We start from the raw sequence: 20,053 nt of genomic DNA on the forward strand, positions 1-20,053 counted from the left end.
GGACGTATGGATGGACGGTGCGATTTTAATATGCCCACCATTGGGTGCAAAAAAATTGTTACTGGGTATTATACGCAGGCATTTTTTTGCATCGAAATCTGAGGGGAAAAAGGGCGTCTAATACCCAGTCATTTACGGTATGTGTGCTTAACTCAGTGTTTGTGTGCTTTACTTAATGTATGTGTGCTTAACTCAATGATTGTGTGCTTTACTTAATGTATGTGTGCTTTACTCAATGTATGTGCACTTAACTCAATGTATGTGTGCTTTACTTAATGTATGTGTGCTTCACTCATTCTTTATTCACTGTATGTGTACTTAACTCAATGTATGTGTGCTTTTCTTAATGTATGTGTGCTTAACTCAATGTTTGTGTGCTTTACTTAATGTATGTGTGCTTAACTCAATGTTTGTGTGCTTTACTTAATGTATATGTGCTTAACTCAATGTTTGTGTGCTTTACTTAATGTATATGTGCTTTACTTAATGTTTGTGTGCTTTACTTAATGTATATGTGCTTTACTTAATGTTTGTGTGCTTTACTTAATGTATGTGTGCTTAACTCAATGTTTGTGTGCTTTACTTAATGTATGTGTGCTTAACTCAATGTATGTGTGCTTTACTTAGTGTATGTGTGCTTAACTCAATGTATGTGTGCTTAACTCAATGTTTGTGTGCTTTTCTTAATGTATGTGTGCTTTACACAATCTCTACTCAATGTATGTGTGCTTTTCCCCATCTTTACTCAATGTATATGTGCTTTTCTCAGTGTATGTGTGTTTTACTCAATGTATGTTTGCTTAACTCAATGTATTTGTGCTAAACTCAAGGTATGTGTGCTTCAATCAGTGTTTTTGTGCTTTAATCAACGTATGTGTGCTTGCGACACATGTATCTTTCAAGGTTTTTGCATATTTTTCCACTTCAAAATTTACTGGGGTTGTCTACCATGTAAATCCCAGTTAATTTAAAAATACCATCGGTTTATGTATTTGAACAAATCACTTGTCTTCCACATGCTAAATATACACCCTATAAACTGGGAAACCATTATGTACTAATTTTAAACGGGTTAGCTCAGCTAAGATAGCGTCAAAAAATATTTCTTTCATGTAAAAAGATGTATTTTAGGCCTCATACTATCTCATATTGAAAATTCTAGGCTTGACTTGTGGAAATAATGCTTTTGCTGATTTTGGGACCATCTGGTGTGTAAGTCCCTTTAAAATAAGTCCAGCTATAGAGAAATTCCATGGGGGCCTCACAAAGTGTGTCACAGTTATGATCATGGAACTAGTGCATCTAAAAAAAACTCTATTCATTAGAAAAAGAAAAAAACCAACAATTTAAGTTTCAGTGTGAAATGTCTTTAAGAAAGAAATGTACGCTGCAAACATCAAGAATAATAATACCATGTAATAATTATCAATTAAGTTTCATACATTAGTCCTTCAAGATTATAATTCTATACAAATATGTTCAATGTATTCAATCAAGATTTTTTTATGTAAGAAAGTGAGGAATATTATAAAAGTGGATCAAAGAGTTGCTGCATACCTTCTAGCGAATATTCTTTCCAAAAAAAATTTATAACAAAATCTCAAAAATTATAACACAAAATATTCCTATCCAATTCGTGTCAGAGCAGCGATTTTTTATTCACAGCCCGTTCTATTACATCCCCAGTACAAGAAAGCCCACTGTTACTGTCGTTATTCACACTCAGGGAGACAGAAACACAGGAAAGAACTCAAGAAATCGGAGAAAATCCTCACGATAGCCACAGCAAATACAAGACTGTTATTCAAATCCTGACATTCTGTGGTCACTCTATTGGACAAGAAGCCCAATTATTTCAGCAACAAGTCTGAGAAACAGAGGAAAGTTAATGGAAACGTAATTCAGTCCGTTAAAAAAAAATCTGGTTCAGGTTTGATTATTTTTATTTAATTTCCCATATTCAGAGAAAATTGGGAAGGTGCCTGACTTTTTCATTTAGTGACATTTTAATGCGTAAACAGTTTCATTTGGTAAAATTTAACGTAAACAGTTTAAATTGGTAAAATTTAATGTGTTAACACTTCAAGCTCATAATATGAATCATTCAAAATAATGAAACATCGACATACAGTCAAAACTTGCTTAGTACGTTGATCTCTGATATCTTGATTTTCCTGTTGTGCTTAACTTTTTTTCCCTGTCCTGAATTTATTCCTTCTGGAATAAAAAAACCCCATCTATGTTGATTTTTTCATCTCCATATTTCGATATTTCGCTGTATCAAAGTCATATTTCAATCCCAGCTGCTGTTGAATTTCACACATTTCCTTTATTATAGTTTATGTCGAACTGCAGGTCAAACTGAAGTTGCAAAGTTTTCATGATGGTTTGGGACATGTCAATAGATTAGCTGTGCGTGTCAAAATAACAAACAGTTAAAATTGGAAATTATTAAAGTTGTTTGTTTATGTTTTAAATGAAGTCATTTACTGCCCAAGAACGATTAGGGAAGAGTGGTTTCGGGCTTATACTAAAAAATAGGGCAATTTTAGAGAAATTCAATGGAGTCGTGAATGTGCTGTGATATCATCATTGTTTATTATATCATTTGGATGTGCTTGTTTTATATTTGTTTTAGTATTATCAATAAACTTAGTCAAATAACATTCCCACAAGAAATTCAAATGTTTATTTCCATAATAAGTTTGCTGTTTTCACGACTGAAAAATATTACATGTTTGAACAAGGTGAATGTAAATATCAGTGAGAAAAGAATTCAGACTCCAATGTGTTTTGTTTTGGTGCTTCAATTTTTGTATTTCAGATGTATTGAATGTTCTTACAAACCAACACAACTAACACATTAGCACAAACAATGACTCAAGGATATATTTTTTTTTTTTTTTTTTATATAGATCTGGGAAACAAATGTCTAAACATGTGAGGAAAGTATGCTTCTTTTTCGATTAGAAAGTAGCTGAATTTGGACTCTGCTAAAGAAGGTGAATAGGCCCTGTGTTGAGGTGTTGATTTGTACTCCATGAGACAGGGTTGGTATACAATATTGATCGTGGATCTAAGAATGATGTAGCTAATCCGATTACTTGTTATCTATAACTGACCAATAGTGTGAATGAAGTCAATAATGTATGACCATAAGGTTTACAGTTGTAAACTGAATACCGTAATTCACCTAAGAGTTCGGACACCTTAAAATAATTATTTTTTTTGCTGTCCGAATACATAGAAAATTACCATTTTTACATTTTATTTACATGTTTGTTTAACCTGCCTTTTTCTTCATGTTTGCATTTTACCATTTATTAATTTATCCGTAGTAATCAATGGTCATAAACTTATTTATTACGCCTATAAGTGTAAATCCTTCGTCAAGTTAATTAAAACACCATTTTATACATGCATTGAACTTAATAAACACATTCTATCGGCTTCAGATCAAAGAGTCACACTGTGTGACGTCACATAACTTACAGTTATACCCACCAGGATCTCGTGGAGAGCATGGACATTGCTATGCAGGATTAATGTATAACTGTACGATTATTGATTCTTACAGTCTATAAGTGAGGTACAAGTTTGAAAGTTTATTGGCAGATCGTTTTACAAACATGTCATGTCTATGTTTTCTTAATCCCTTGATTGCCCTTGTTGTTTCTTTAATCCTCCAATAAATATATCACACTTCCTTTTCAACAGGCAATAAATCGTTTAGGATGGGTAGTAACTAATTAACTTGTCACAGTGGTGTATAGGTTAGGTAATCTAGCCAGGCATTGTAAAGATAAAAATCAATAATCTTCGTCTGTGAAACTTGGTAACTGTGAAAGTTATGATTGATGTCCTTTGGGTGTCCGAAAATTAGGTACACAAAATAAATTATTTTGGAAAATAATTATGGGTGTCCGAATATTTAGAGTGTCCGAACTCTTAGGTGAATTACGGTACAACAGACAATGCGAATGTCCGTCTGACAGTCGGACATGTCCGGTATATTTCAATTTTGACCGACGAAACTTTTGTTTTGGTCGGTCACAATGTCCGGTGAAAAATTAAAGTCAGCACCGTTTCATTTTCGGAAAATTTACTTTCAGTTTCTAAATAAATGTTCAGAGTTATTTTTATATCATGATTATTCAGCGTGTTAATCCGTGTTTCACTATTTGTAAACCCCGTTTCGACATGTTTCCGTAAAAGCCGATAAAACGCGTAAGGTTCCGATTTCAGCTGGTACTCTAATACTTTTATTTTACGGAAATGTTCGGAAATTACAAAATTCCGTATGTACTGTACAGTAGTGGTTCCCGGCAATCGTGTTAATTTAAATACGATGATTACTATACCGAGCTGACTTTCTTTCCGCTCTGTTTAACATTGCCAATAACAAGAACTCTACTTTCGTTTTTGCATAAATGTTGTGCCTGAGTTTGACTTGTAGTACAATTCGTTACATTTTATAACCGTATTGTATCTTTAATTTAAAGATGAATTAAAAGAGTAAGATCTAGCTGTTCCATGGGTAGACGAACCAGATATGAGTTTTTTTTGGGAGGCAAGGGAAGAAAAAAATTATGACATTTATAAGATCCGAATATTGATTTTTTTTACATTATGTTTGTTTGTTTCATTTATTATAGTACTGTAGGACAAATCTAACCAAAAAGATCTAAACCTGTTATAATAGGGAATTACAAAACTTATTTAAAAAAGAGGCTTAAAATCAAGGTTTAGGCTGATGTTACTGAATACTGTTTGTAACATTGCGACAGGTAAAAATTTGGTGCGACAGGTAAACTTTCAGTGTTTACCTGTCACAATGTCCTGTGAAGAAGGAAAAGTTTTCGCGTTGTCTGATACAAGCCAGAATGTGGCAGATCTGTGGTCTAGTTGTAACACACTTCAGGGTTTCCGCCAGGCCTTTATGGCTTGTCGGGCCCGACGTGCCTTCCGCTGGCAAGGCTTTAAATTACCGACACGCATTAATTATGCCGATATGCTTTAATCCGCGAAGCGTCAATCCATATCAAAACAATCATCAGCAACGGTTGACCGACAGCCAGAAGGCGTGTCGGGACTATTACGGCATTTGTATCAGCCATTCAGGATCGACGACAGCATGAAGGCGTGTCAGTGAGGATCGACGGTGCAATTAACCTAACTCCTCCTATTCTTTATCAAAATGGGAATGTGTAAAAAGGCCACTGTCGTTATTGTGACCTTCATCCCTATAATCACCTATGAATGCAAAGTAAACAATTAGTGTTAATTGATTTTGGTAACATAAATTATGTGTCGTTTTATTTTGTTTATTGATCCCGAGTCCGTTTGTTTACCAATAATTAAATTGTAATTGAGAACCGTGTTAAGATATCTGTGTTAACAAGGGTTATATGCTATGTCGTCGTATGTAATTGAGTCGCGTTCCCGTTTTGCTGTGGAGTCAACGGTGTCAATATAAATAATACCCGCACTAAACGAAACATGAGTCTATCAATACGGTTTACAATCAATACCGTCGATATTGTATTGTCGGAATACTTGAGAAATACCAATAATAAATGAAGAGTAACAATATTAAACCTATTCGCAAATATTTTTAATGTAAATCAGACTTAAGTTGGTAATTTTAAATCATAGGAACATAACTGTAAACATGTTTAAAATGCAAGAAATTGCACCATTTTGATTACAAAAAAAAAAAAAAATTGACGCCGGGAGGAGATACCCATCCCAAACCCTCCCCTCCCGACATGCCTTATGAATTTCATGGCGGAAACCCTGCACTTGACTGTAAATCCAGGGGTCACAGGTTCGATTCACCCCCGCAACACTAAAACAAGAGGCCCAAAAGGGCCTATGCTCTACTGGCATGGCTTTTGTGGTCATATCAATCCAGAGCATGTATGTATGGGTAAAAGGCAACAGATATATGGTTTATGTTTTGTGTTTGGCTTACCTGAAAACGTAGCACGTTCAACATCTGAGCCCAGAAAGTATTGTAAGGAGATTAGTTCCATGAACTATTTTAATATGTGCCAAGTAAAAGTCATCTGACAAAAAAAAATGCTTTCAAAACTGTACTCATAGTAAAAATTTCTGTAGTTTTAAAAGTTAAAAAAAGTTGGTCAAAAGGTCAAAGTCAAGGGCATCCTAGGACAACATTGATCAATTTGAACAAACATTCACAATCAATTGTGCTGAGATGGATGCACGAACACACAAAAAGATTTTCAAACCTTTCCAGATTTATGTTTACCAAACCTGTGAACCCTGGGTGTGGCCAGTAATGACACCAGGTGCATAACTTAAACATTCACAACCAATTTTGTTAAGATGAATGCGCAAACTACAGAACTTAAAGCTAAAAAATGGCCTTTGGGCTTTCACCAAGAACAAGGCAGAGTAATTCACAAAATCAGCTGCAGAAGCAAAAAGCAAATTGTCTCTCAAAATCCTAGACTTGCAAATTGTCTCCCTTAACTCTAGACTTGAATTTACATGTACATGTAAACTTGGCTAAAAATAGAATTTGCTCATGCAGACCTGGCTAAAAATAGAGAGCATTTCTTTAAAACTTTCATGGCCCATAATCTAGGCATTCATGGGCGGATCTGGCTGGTTGTCGAAAGGAACCGAGCTCTAATGGATATCTAGATACTGTACAAGTTTCATTGAGATACAATAAAAACTGAAGAGTGTATCGTGTTCACAACCAATTGTTTACAACCAATTGTTTACACAATAGCATTTTTTTTATACTATCAAGGGCCATAATCTAGGCATGCATGGGCGGATCTGGCTGGTTTTCGAAAGGAACCCAGCTCTAATGGATATCTAAATACTGTACAAGTTTCATCGAGATACAATCAAAACTGAAGACTGCATCGTGTTCACAAGCAATTGTTTACAGACGCACGAACGCACGACCGCACGGACGCACGGATGCACATACTACGTACACATTACCATCGCATAAGCTCTTCTGGCCTTTGGCCAGTAGAGCTAAAAATACTAATTGTCTTCTGGGAGGGCCATTAAATGGTGGTCCCGTGCGACAGTGCTATAAATATCCAACCAAATATCAATGATGTTCTCAAATCTTTGGTGTCAGAAAGTAAGAAATGAAGTAAAATTATAGCTCTGACAGAACATCATAAAGGAACTAACAAAAGCTTAATGACCCTTCTGTGACAAAATATGCTGAGAGGCAACAATCCCATCCAGCCTCTGATGGTCAGATTATGTAAATGGGATTGGACTGTGCCCACATGATCTTCAACATGACAAACATGAGAGTAACTTGTGATGTAAACCTTCATGCCATCTGAAATGGTAATTTGCTGGGGGAAAAAAGCATTTAAGGTTCAAGGCAAATTTGTTTGCCTAGAAAGACATTTTCTGGTCAGTGTATTATGGCATTCAGAGACTGACTTACTTACATTCACTTCAAAGTGTAAAAAGCAGGTACATGTGCACTATGGAACAGCTGTTTGCCACATTAGGAGGTTTAGTTTCTCAAGAATAATTTTATAAGATTTGATATACAAGCTCTGCAGAGCAAATGCTATCCCTCATTTGTTTTACAGTCTGTCGGTTACATTTCACTGAGAACAAGTACTCAATTGCAGAAGATGCTGCTAATTTTTTTATCGTAATTTATAATTATTTAAAATGTATATGTAAGTATTGATCACATTTTTTCATGCAATTATGCTGTATGAACGCAGTAGGGCAAGCGAGCAAATGAACAAGAATTGCAAGTGCGCTTCATGGAATTCGCATGCCTGCCCTACTGGGTTCTGATACAGCATTATATAAAACAAAAGACATAATATGATCAATCCTTAAATGGCCAAGGGTTAAACCTTTTAAACAATGCAAACAACAACTACAAAAAGGCAATGATAATTATTTTTTTCTACAAAAAATAGACAAGCCGGACAAAAACTTGACTGCCTAATACTTAGGCTTCGTGAGTATTTAGAATGGCTGATAATCTTGCATTGCAATGACCTTAAGTTGATAAAATGACTTCCAAGTTTACTCTTTTTCTTCATTCAGCATTTCAAAAACACACTGTTTCTTTGATCAGAGTTGACACTGACTTTGACAATTTCACTTACATAATAGAAAGCCTGGGGACACCTTAGAACAAAGTCATGTGATATAAGTTGGGTTAACGCTTAAATGTACTAACTTCATTCAAGAGTTGGTGCAAAAAAAAACAAAAAACATCTTGGTGCACAAATGTATGTCAATATGAACCAAAACAAATTAATAAATTTACATTTTTTTTTCTAACTGCTGAATTCAAGAAAGGAAATTTTAAGACAAAGAATCCATGCTGGCGATTTATGCATTGAACAGAAAAAAATCTGCAAAAATTTTAAAGCACATTTTATCATTTTTGTACATTTTAAAAATTTGAGGATATACTGCAATGCTTCTAAATATAAAATTGTTCACATAAATCATGAGCCCAAAGATTTAAAAAGATTTGTGAAAATCAGTTCATGTTCTTGATTCTTCTACCAAATGATAATGTTCCAAGAAAACCAATAACACCCAGCCATTCAATATAGTTAAATAGGACGAAATGGTATAAAGCCTCTGACATAAACAAAATCCTGATGAATAAAACAAGACCAAATTCCCAGAGAAAAATATCGTGAAGAATCCCGGATCCATGAGATTGTCTTTTCACACCAATATCGTCAAGCTCAATACCGGAAAATAAAGCTAACATGACTGGATGCACATAGAAATAACGACCAGCAAATAACCTTACATCTCCGAGCAAGGGAGTTAACTTCTTCACAGAATAAAAAGTGACAGTGAGCTTTTACAACCCTTATATGAAAGCAAATGTCAAGTGAGGACAATATATACTGGCATATGGTATAAGTTTTTATTCGATGTTCTTTATTTGCCCACAAATGTACCTTATGCTTTCTCTTATATAAAATAAACACATAAATATAAATATAAAAATAACCAAATACCTTTTTTTTCTTTTTAAAATACTACAATCTGAATGGAATTATAGACGTTATTTTTCTCTGTCCTAAAAACACAATAAACAAGAGCTCTATGGAGTATATGCCAATGCTCCTCTTTTTTTCAGTTGAATAAGGAGTCATCACTCGACAATTATCTGACCCATCCACGCTTTAAAAAAACATATTTTCCAAAAACATTTGCTGGTTGGTTGGTTCCCCACTTGCAGTTTCGTAGGAATAGGGATACAAAACAAAACTGTTTGCTAATGTTAGGTAAAGGCTCGCCATACTGAATGCATTGCAGGTGTATAAGCCTTTCTTTACATGTGTGCTTAGTGTATCAAGGTTTTTTCGATCACCTCAATTGCTTTTGATTTATGGCCAATGGTGACAAGGACACCAAGGCTATGACATTACCTCGACTTATTTCTCTCCCAAAACAGACTAGGCTAGAAGTGCCATGCCAACATCCAAAATTTCTAACCTTGAGATAGTAGACGAGCAGTTCGTTAAGGGAGGGGTCGGCGTTCAGGTTGACGAGGAAGAAGCGACTGTGTTGAACCTTGATCCCCTCCGTCTCCACGGAAACACCCATCTCCTCCAGCGCTTGGTGACGTTCCTGTAACAGATAAGGTGGAAACATGATACACAGAAGAGACTTGGGAAGTATTGTATGCAAGATTTCTCCCTGAAAAATTATTATAGAGATACAGCATACCGGCACCAATCAGTTTCTTTGAAAAGTATCGAAATTTTACAAAATAAAACAATTTCTACATTCCTTGGTTGTTTGTCAGTGCTTATTTAATATTCAGACATTACTGGCATAGCTATGTGTTTATCAAGAACTTGCAACGACTTGCTACACATTTATTAAAATGTTTGCATTGTGTTTTTTTTCAAACAATCAAGGGGGCATTACTGGAGAATTATTGCAGCATTATGTGCCTTGCTACAAATTTCTGAACAGTCGCTGTGGTAACAAATGCCTAGGTCCATAAACAACTGTTGGGGGCTGACTTGTTGGTCCTAAAGTTCCTTCATGGTGTGCAATATTTCGTAGATACTTACAACACATATTGAAATCAATACAGTGCTTTTCTGTTAAAAAGAAATGCTAGTTTATAAACTTTGTTTCTAAAAGAATGAAATGTTAAAAGAATTTGCCGCACCAGAATGATTAATAAAGATTGATAAAAAGTTCTCTATTTGAGTGCGAAATCCCTTGGTTTTCAATACAGCTGGATAGCCTTCAGCGTTTATGATTCAGGGTAGCCTTACAGAAAAATGGCATTTATGATAAACATTATCTTCCAACATACCAGTTGTATCTGTTCAGTCTCGGCCATCTTCTCCTCCCAGGTCTTTCTCATCTCCTTCAGCAGTTTCTCTGACTCTTCAAGCTTCTCCTTCAGGTCCGGTGCCTTCAGGCTCTGAAGAAAAATAAATGAATATGGGAAACAACAAAATATGGAAATAGGTTATTGTTAATGATATATATGTAACATTGTCAGCAAAATAAGACATATGGAGGTAAAAATAACAACTTCTTTTTTTTCACAGGTTTTGTGCCTTAGAAGTAGGTACTATATTACGTCATTCTATAGTTTCTCTTATTCAACTGTACACATTTGGGCCAGCTTAACCATGAGCGAACAACAAAACTAACCCAAGTTAAAAAATTCAGTTGAATGCCATGAATGACACCTGAGCTTCCTTCAACTTTTAATTTAACAAATTGCTAAGTAAGGGCCACAACTCACCAGAAGTTCCTTCAAGGGCCATAACTAACCTGAGGTTTCATCAAATCTTTTTGTAACAAATGTTTACAAAGGGCTACAACTCCGCTGAGCTTCCTTCAACTCTTTCTGTTACAAATTCTTACAAAGGGCCACAACTCACCAGTTTTTACTTAACTCTTTTTGGAACAAATGCTTCCTGAAGCCACAACTCATCTGAGCTTCCATCAACTCATTCTTTATCAAATTGTTACAAAGGGCCACAAGTCGCCTGAGCTTCTTTCCATGTATTTGTAAAAGAAATGGTTCACAAGGGCCATAACTCACATAAGCTTTGTTCAACTTTTTCTGTAACAAATGGTTCCCAGGGGCCACAACTCGCCTGAGCTTCTTTACATGTATTTGTGAAAGAAATGGTTCGCAAGGGCCATAACTCACGTAAGCTTTGTTCAACTCTTTTTGTAACAAATGGTTCCCAAGGGCCACAACTCACCTGAGCTTCCTTCAACTCTTTATGTAATGTATCCACCTCTTCTCTCAGTTCTCGTATAATCCTGGCATTTGGATCCTCGTTCACGACAGCATGGTTCACGATTCTCTTTGCTCGGTCTGCGTACCGCAGAGTGGACAAAGTCTCCTCGTAATTGTCTGCCGCCGGACTAATTGTGGCTACCATGACTGTCCGACTGTTCCCACCTAAGTTATCCTGTGATAATCATACAAAAATGAACATACCTATGAAGGTATTTAGAAAGGTCATAAAGAAGGCCACTGTAATATAAAAAGAAATTTTAACATCATGTTCTTCTATCAAAACTTAAAATGGAACAATTGAAATGCTGTCATATTTGTCCTACCAAACCGCAGCAAAAGTGAAATCATTCAGCCATGCACATAATAAAAAACATGCTATTTTCTCTATTAAATAGTCAAGAGGAATGTCAATATGCTATTTATGTTAAACTCTTTCCTTAGGTGTGAGTACAAAGTTGGGATATCATGTCACTAGTAAAAAAAAAATGTCTGTACGATTCGGATAGTGTAGGACAAAAGCCGCCTAAAAAAAATACCTCCCAACTATATTTGTATTATAGATGAATGAAACTCCCCTGAACAAAATCCAATCCCTGCAATATTTGCATAGATGGACAAAAAACAAACAGATAAAATCCCAACCTATCAAAATTTCCTACGATGACCAAAGTCTTGCTACCAAATTTTCCGGATGGATAAAATCCCCCTTGACAAGATCCCAACCCACCAATTCTAACATAGATTTACTTAAATCCCAGTCTATTTTAGCGCAACTGGATAAAAATCCCCTGGATAAAATCCAAATTCACCAATATTTTCATAGATGGACAAAATTCTCCCAGTGGAATTCTGTCCATCTCATATGCCAGGTAACAGTAATAATTACATATAAAAGTAATGTTGTAGTTAGCATTCCACGAAGTTGAGTTGAATCCCACCTACCTTTAGAAGCCATGTGAGTACAGAGTCGCGGTACGGCACAAACTTATTCTTGCTCTTCCCCGACTCAGCCAGGGCCGAGATTACAAGACCCAGTGTGGTTAGCGACCTGAAGATAAGGACACAAGATTATTGGTTGTGGTTTATACTACATTATTTTAGCATGATTGTGAAGAAAGCTACAAGCTTATATGATTACCACTCTTAAGTCTGTTTTCTAGTTAAAATCCTATAGTAATGGTGCCATTTTAAAGAAGTCAACAAAATGTGCTGCTTGAAGAATGCAAGTCCATGACTTCTTGAGTAAAGCCCAGTGGTGGTTTGGAGGATGAATCAACAACCAAATAGCATTATCATCTGTTTTGCTTGTTTAAGATGAAATCTTCAGCTTTATCAAAGGCCAAAATTTAGGAAAGTTTTACTGAAGAGAAATTGTATAAGTCAATTGAGCTTTACTGTTCATGTCAATGCCCATTCCAGCCCTGCTACAACTGGCTACTCACTTGTTGATATCACTGCCTTACCTCAGACTGTCCCCTATGGCCCCTGTTATCTGGGCCCTCTCTGACCCTGCTTCTACAGGCTACTCACTTGTTGATATTACTGCCTTACCTCAGCCTGTCCCCTATAGCCCCTGTTTTCTGGGCTCTCTCTGACCCTGCAACTTAAGGCTACTCACTTGTTAATATTACTGCCTTCCCTCAGTCTGTCCCCTATGGCCCCTGTTTTCTGAGCCCTCTCTGACCCTGCCAGATCCACAAGGCTCAGCTTGCTCACTTTCTCACCAGACACCTGAAAACATACAGCAATTGTTTATAATGCAATGTGATTGGTATAAGAAAACTTGTTCTAAGTGGCATAACATAAAGAAGCAGAAAACCCTTGTTGCTTTCACAAATTGTATAGGACCACTCACTGTCATTTTAATTACTGTTACAAGGATTAAAATAAAAACAAACCTAGATTAAGGAATGTTTGGCATGACAATCCCCTGCTGTGCATCTTCTGCTAATTGCACTTATGTCACAGTAGGGGCCAATTTCCTGTTTATTAGTTTATTGGCTCAGGGCCATTTAGGGTCCATTTCAATAAAAAACACCTTCAAAACTGCACAGCAGGATACTCAGATCAGAGATCTGATAAGACAATTAGGCAATTAGATTAAGATCAATACCACAGAGTTTGTGTACAATGCAAATTGTTTTTTTTTTTTTTTTTTGGGGGGGGGAGGTGGTCACTTATAGAAGGATTAAACTAGGCTTTCAACAGACAGCTACAAGACAACAGACACAGTTTGCGTAGATTTCTACCATCATATAGGGGGATTTTCAGTGATCACCACTTATCCCTCTGGCGAGGGCCTGAATTATTGCATGGTTTACTTTTTAAGCATTTTATTTCCACCAGCATTTCTTTTTAAATGTAAGGCACTGAATTGAGCACTGTGGGTGGTCATGCCAAGCCCCTCTAGCCATGCATTCCCCTACCCCTCAAGTTTTCAATTACAAATAAAAACAGGTGACTATAAAGGGAAATGACACCCCTACCCCACCCACCCTCCTGAACCCCAACCCCGCCCCACTGAGGGATTTTACATTATGTTTCTGTGACCAACTGCAGGATTAACATCCATATTTTTGTCTGCAGGGGAAAATGTAAAATGTTTGGACTGAGGATTTAAGATAAAATGAAATGTTTATGACTTTGATCGCTTTTATTTTCATAAAAAAGTCTTATTATTATGTTGTTTTTACAAATTAATTTTTAAATTTAAAATACAAATAAAAAATTATAAGTTCAATAAAATTTGTTTGCATATTTTTTCATTTTTTATTTTTGACAATCTGACAGTGACAAGTTCTTATTGGATAATGTTCACCAAAACTGTCACATATTACAGCTGCCTTGAGAATTATGATAATTTCACCCTTCATCTGTGACAATGTCCACCTCACACCAGGGGTGTCATAATGCTCATCATACCCACAATAAAACACCCATTGTTCAATTAGTTGTCCATCATTTGTAATCATTACAACTAATTTTGTCCCTTAGGCCATTCAACAAGTGTATTGTCCCGGAATTTAAATATAATGACGAAATTAAATGTTGTTTTGTTTTCCCGACATACATCTTCTTTTGAATTATTTAATTTTAAAAACCCCAACAAGAAACGCTTAGAAAATATCTTTAATAATTTTAAGGTGCTATAAACATTATTAAAACATTCCCAATTTTAATAAGACAAGAAATACACAGAAAGCACAGTCCTCAGGCAGAACACACTACAAAGACAGCTCAGTGACACCTTCAAACAAATTTCTCTCGTAGACAAGAAAAAATGTTTGAATAAAATAAATCATTATACCATGGTCACATCCATCACAGTAACTGATCTGTGTTCACGTAAATTGCACGTATTTGAGCAAGAAAAGAATTTTTACCCGAAAAGTCGTAACAAAAAATTGAGGCCCTGATGTGATTTTTCAAAGAATTAAAATGCCGATATGAATAATTATAAAAAAAATACAGAGCGACTTGTACATTAGAACTCCTAGCCCCAGTTTAAGGTTAAATAACAGGCTTAAGTAACTTATTTCAATAAGCTAAAATACGTACTAAAATTTGATTTTGAATATTAATGAAAAATAAATTTACTATTTATTAAAGATTATTCCTATTGAAAGTCCAAAAAACCTTTAAGAAGTACATGTAAATATAACGCAAACTAATAGAAAAAATAAAAATAGCTTATATAGCTTAATCCTGTTATAAGAGACTTAAGAATTAAGTTTCAAGAAATTGGGGCCTCTTCTTCTTAATAGTATTTCTTTGAAGATTTCAGTAATTAAAAATTAGAACCATTTAAATGTGTAAATTCTTCATAATTAAGGTATTAGCCGTGTAATACACACTTTTTTAAAAGCTTTAACCGACAATATAATCAGGGTACACTATGGGACTTTTATCCAAATTTTGAAGATTTTTTACCGTGAATTAAAAAAGTTATTTATGTTTTATTACACCCACTCCCAAACTCCAAGGGCTACAAAGAGCGACAAGTAAATATTTTGTCTATATTTGATAAATTCTAAACCTGAAATATTTGAAGATATGCTCATATATTTAAATAATACAAGTAAAACTAAATCAGTTGTCACAAATCTTGTTAGGAATGCTGCAGATCATAAGCGTATCCATGAGTAATGCCAGATTTGTATGTTAACAACGATGATGTTAACAATTTTGTTAACTTTCACATTTATTTCTGAACACTCAGCCCATAGTCTTATTGAGGACAGTACGAAGTTCTTCCTACATGTAAACAAGTGTTTCAAATAGATTTCTTTTCCCTAGCTTTAATGTTATTGTTGACTTTTTTGACAAGAAACCAAAGTTCCAATTCCCTACAAGTACAATATACAGAGCATTTGTTACAAAGGCTCTGGTAAAGCATATAACTCCTGCTTTCCTTACATGGAGTTAAAGCCAGCTTGTGTTGAGCCCTTGACTATCTCTAAGGTTGAAGACTTTTCCCACTTATTGCTATCAAAGACTAACAGTCTCAGTCAAGCAGAGACTTTTAGTTCCATACATCATGTACAGTCAAGCAGGGACTTCTAGTTCCATACATCATGTTACAGTCAATCAGAGACTTCTAGTTTCATACATCATGTACAGTCAAGCAGAGACTTCTAGTTTCATACATCAAGTACAGTCAATCAGAGACTGCTAGTTCCATACATCATGTACAGTCAATCAGAGACTGCTAGTTTCATACATCATGTACAGTCAAGCAGAGACTGCTAGTTTCATACATCATGTACAGTCAAGCAGAGACTGCTAGTTCCATACATCATGTACAGTCAATCAGAGACTTCTAGATTCAAACATCATGTACAGTCAAGCAGAGACTGCTAGTTCCATACATCATGTACAGTCAAGCAGGGACTTATAGATTTATACATCATGTACAGTCAAGCAGAGACTGCTAGTTTCATACATCATGTACAGTCAATCAGAGACTGCTAGTTTCATACATCATGTACAGTCAAGCAGAGACTGCTAGTTTCATACATCATTTACAGTCAATCAGAGACTGCTAGTTTCATACATCATGTATAATCAAATTTGAGTGGCAATGATACTGATAATATATGCATATATTTATTGTGAACTGTATATTTGATGTATTGAATTGAGACTGAAATAATCTACTATATACTTTAAGTATATACTTCATGATTCTGAAATATCTCTTTCTGAATGATTTCATACTAATAATAAATATATATAAAATCATTAGGGAAGGATTAAATTGTACCAATAATAAATTTGTATCAAATAATTCAGGGAGGGATTAAATTGTAAACTGTCATGAAAAGAAAGTAAAGACAAATGATTTATGTGGTACAGAAAAAGTCATGTGTCACTCAAGAGTTTCATGAAGAAAGGCCTCAAACAAAAACACAAAAATCTGTCAAAACATTTCACCCATCAATTTAAATCAAGTGTCAATTACAGATCAATTGTCTTATTTTTTACTACAAAACAAACCAATGAGTAGCACATTATCACCATAAATAAACTGATCACCACCACTGATGGACATGGTGTTTATTGGAGTTTAAGTTACTGGACTTTATCAATGATAAATTTACATGTCATTTTGTGATTTCATTTGAAACAAAGGAAGGGAATTTTTATACCAATAAAAAGTGCTCTTAAATAAATGTTAAATTGATCATATTGTGAAGAAACTGCTCATAACAATTTTGAAATTTTGTGCAGATAGACATTATTTATTCTGTTTCCAAATATGGCAATTATCTTCTACACAACTGTACTATTAGTGCTATCATGTTCAACCGAACTCCATGGAAGACCCAGTGCTCAAAGACGAGCAAACAACAGACTACGGCGGGATGTTACAACCCCAGAAAACTCCCATGCTGACGGTGGATCTGATGCTATATTTTCACACCACCAAGGTCATGACTTTCAGAACTCAGATTTTCAAGGCTATGACCCCCACACTGCAGATGAACATGCCAGTGAGAGTGGTCATGAAGAGACTACTCCTGATCCAGAGTCCAGCCACCAGTCTGAAGACAATCCGGCAACTACAGAATCAAGTCCATCCTACAGCGAAGGTCATGAAATGCCTGTTGCTATGAAAATGACTGGACATGGACCTGCAGAAGAGGCACCTGTTGCCATGGAAATGACTGGACATGGACCTGCAGAAGAGGCACCTGTAGCAATGACTGGACATGAACATGGAAAAGAGGCACCTGTTGCCATGGAAATGACTGGACATGGACCTGCAGAACAAGCACCTGTTGCATTGACTGGACATGAACATGGAAAAGAGGCACCTGTTGCCATGGAAATGACTGGACAGGGACATGTAGAAGAGACACCTGTTGCGATGACTGGACAGGTAGCTGTAGAAGAGGCACCTGTTGCCATGGCAATGACTGGACATGAACCTGGAAAAGAGGTTCCTGTTGCCATGGCAATGACTGGACATGAACCAGGAAAAGAAGCACCTGTTGCCATGGCAATGACTGGACAAGGACTTGTAGAAAAGGAACCTGTTGCCATGGCAATGACTGGACAGATACATGTAGAAAAGGCACCTGTTGCCATGGCAATGACTGGACAAAGACCTGTAGAAAAGTCACCTGTTGCCATGGCAATGACTGGACATGAACCAGGAAAACAGGCACCTGTTGCCATGGCATTGACTGGACAGGGACATGTAGAAGAGGCACCTGTTGCAATGGGACAAAGACAATGTAATTATCATTTCTTTATATTTGAGGAGAAAGGTTTGAAGTTTGAGAAATTCACTTTGCCAAACAAATTAATATTTCAAAGTAACAAACAATTTCTATGCTGTTTCAGCCAACCAGCGTCCCCCACCAGTGTGGAAACAGGGTTCCCAGGGCCCAACAGCAGCAAGCCCAGGGCTTCAAGGATCAGCAGGGCCCAACAGGAGACCCCCTACGTGGACCGGTGGGGCTGGAGTGGGAGGAGGGGCTGGTGCGGGAGTCGGTGTTACATCAAGTAGTACGGGCCAGGATATGTTCTCCAATATGCTAGAGATGCAGAGAAATATGACGATGCAGATGTACAGTCCTGAGTACGGCAATCTTTTGTATCAACTGTATTTAAGTTTTCTCCCTTATCATTATGTTTTATTTCAACAGAACTTTTTTTTCAATTATATTCAATTCCATCCATTTATATTGCATTATCCATCATTATATTGTCCAATTAATTTGTTTACTACCACATTTGCCTTATCCTTACTGCTTTAAAATTATCCAATGAGAAGCTATACTTTATTCACTGCCCTTGTTTTAAACCAATGAAATGTGTAGTTAGAGGTCCCAGAAGAAGCGCTTACAGATGATGCTGCCAATGAAAAGCTTTACTTTATTCATTGCCCTTGTTTTCAACCAATGAAATGTGTTGTTTCAGGTTCCAGAAGCAGCGCTTACAAATGATGCAGCAGTACTGGAACCAGTACATGTCAGCCATGGGTGGTTCAGCTGCTGGGTCTGGTAGCTCAGGAAGTTCAGGGACATCTGGTGGGTTTAGGTTTTATACTTTTTTTGTAATTTCATAGGTCAAAAAGTGTAAAAGTTGTAATTGTAAATTAATTGTAAGAAAACAGGGTGGTTCATAGCATTACAGTTAATTGGAAAACAATAATGGTTTAAGTAATATGATTGGGTTACCTCACTACCCCATTGTCAATTCAAACATTTTGAATAATAAATTGTCCTTGATTACATTATTATTTAGATTATATCAATTTCCATAGCCACTCTTTCCTTTTCCAAAGTATAATAATTATTCATGGATGTGTTCTAGGTATGCCTTTCCCGTACAACCCAATGATGGGTATGGAGATGGGCGACGGGCTAGGAATGGGATTGGGCGATGGGATGGGAATGGGAGACGGGATGATGAAATACACCTTCATGGGTAAATATGATTTAAGATCTTTTAACAGGTTTTTAAAAAAGTCTAGCAGAAATATGAAATTATTTTTATTTCATGAATTATGATTAAATCGTATTCAATATAACTCTTAGAAGCGGGAATTACATGACAACTGAAAAGAATGGCTTCATAACCATGTACATTTATGTTGCAAAAAATGAATGCTATTATCTACACCATACATTAACTTCTTAAGGAAATAATTCTTGTGTTTTATTCCAGGTGCAAATCACCCAATCTGTCAGCAGAGCCCGAACAGTCAGATGTGTCAGATGGCCAAGATGGGGATGGGAATGGGCGACGGTATGGGAATGGGCGATGGAATGATGAAATACGCCTTCATGGGTAAATATCCTAAATAATGATTATCTACCTTTGTGATGCTATTATAAATGAGCCAATTGTTCCTTACTTAATAAAAGGTTGAATAAAGAAAAATATTACTCTATTTGTAGTTTATTTATTTCATGAATAATAAATAGGATTGTTTCTTCCGGGACAACTTATCTTTTACTTAGTCATATACAATTTTCTAATTAAATCCATAGCAATCAAACTTATAATTCAAAGTGAAGACAATGATATATATCAATACGACTTACTGAGTGTTTCTATTACCATGCCTCTAAATAAAATTAACATTCCTGCATGTTTTCTAAGGCAGTTTTTTAAACTCTTGCGTTTTATTCCAGAAATGATTGCTTTTATGTACACCACACATTTTAAATTTACTTCTCTGCATGTTTTTATGGCAATAACTGTCTGTTTTATTCCAGGTGCCAACCATCCAATTTGTCAGCAGAGCCC

The 20,053-nt window shown here is 35.9% G+C and overlaps 1 protein-coding gene across 3 annotated transcripts in view; it reads right to left on the bottom strand.

The window, feature by feature from the left end:
• LOC128205883 (kinesin-like protein KIF13B) overlaps nucleotides 1–20,053 on the bottom strand; it is a 142,106-nt gene that overhangs the window by 60,589 nt on the left and 61,464 nt on the right. For all 3 annotated transcript variants that reach the window (XM_052907923.1, XM_052907921.1, XM_052907920.1), the window contains exons 8-12: nucleotides 12,909–13,021; nucleotides 12,233–12,338; nucleotides 11,250–11,462; nucleotides 10,340–10,450; nucleotides 9,502–9,636 (exon numbers count right to left, since the gene is read on the bottom strand). In XM_052907923.1, coding sequence (XP_052763883.1) covers nucleotides 9,502–9,636; nucleotides 10,340–10,450; nucleotides 11,250–11,462; nucleotides 12,233–12,338; nucleotides 12,909–13,021 — 678 coding nt within the window. The remainder of the gene's footprint in view (nucleotides 1–9,501; nucleotides 9,637–10,339; nucleotides 10,451–11,249; nucleotides 11,463–12,232; nucleotides 12,339–12,908; nucleotides 13,022–20,053) is intronic.

This window comes from Mya arenaria, chromosome 10, assembly GCF_026914265.1.
Source record: "Mya arenaria isolate MELC-2E11 chromosome 10, ASM2691426v1".
NCBI classification, from domain to species: Eukaryota; Metazoa; Mollusca; class Bivalvia; order Myida; family Myidae; genus Mya; species Mya arenaria.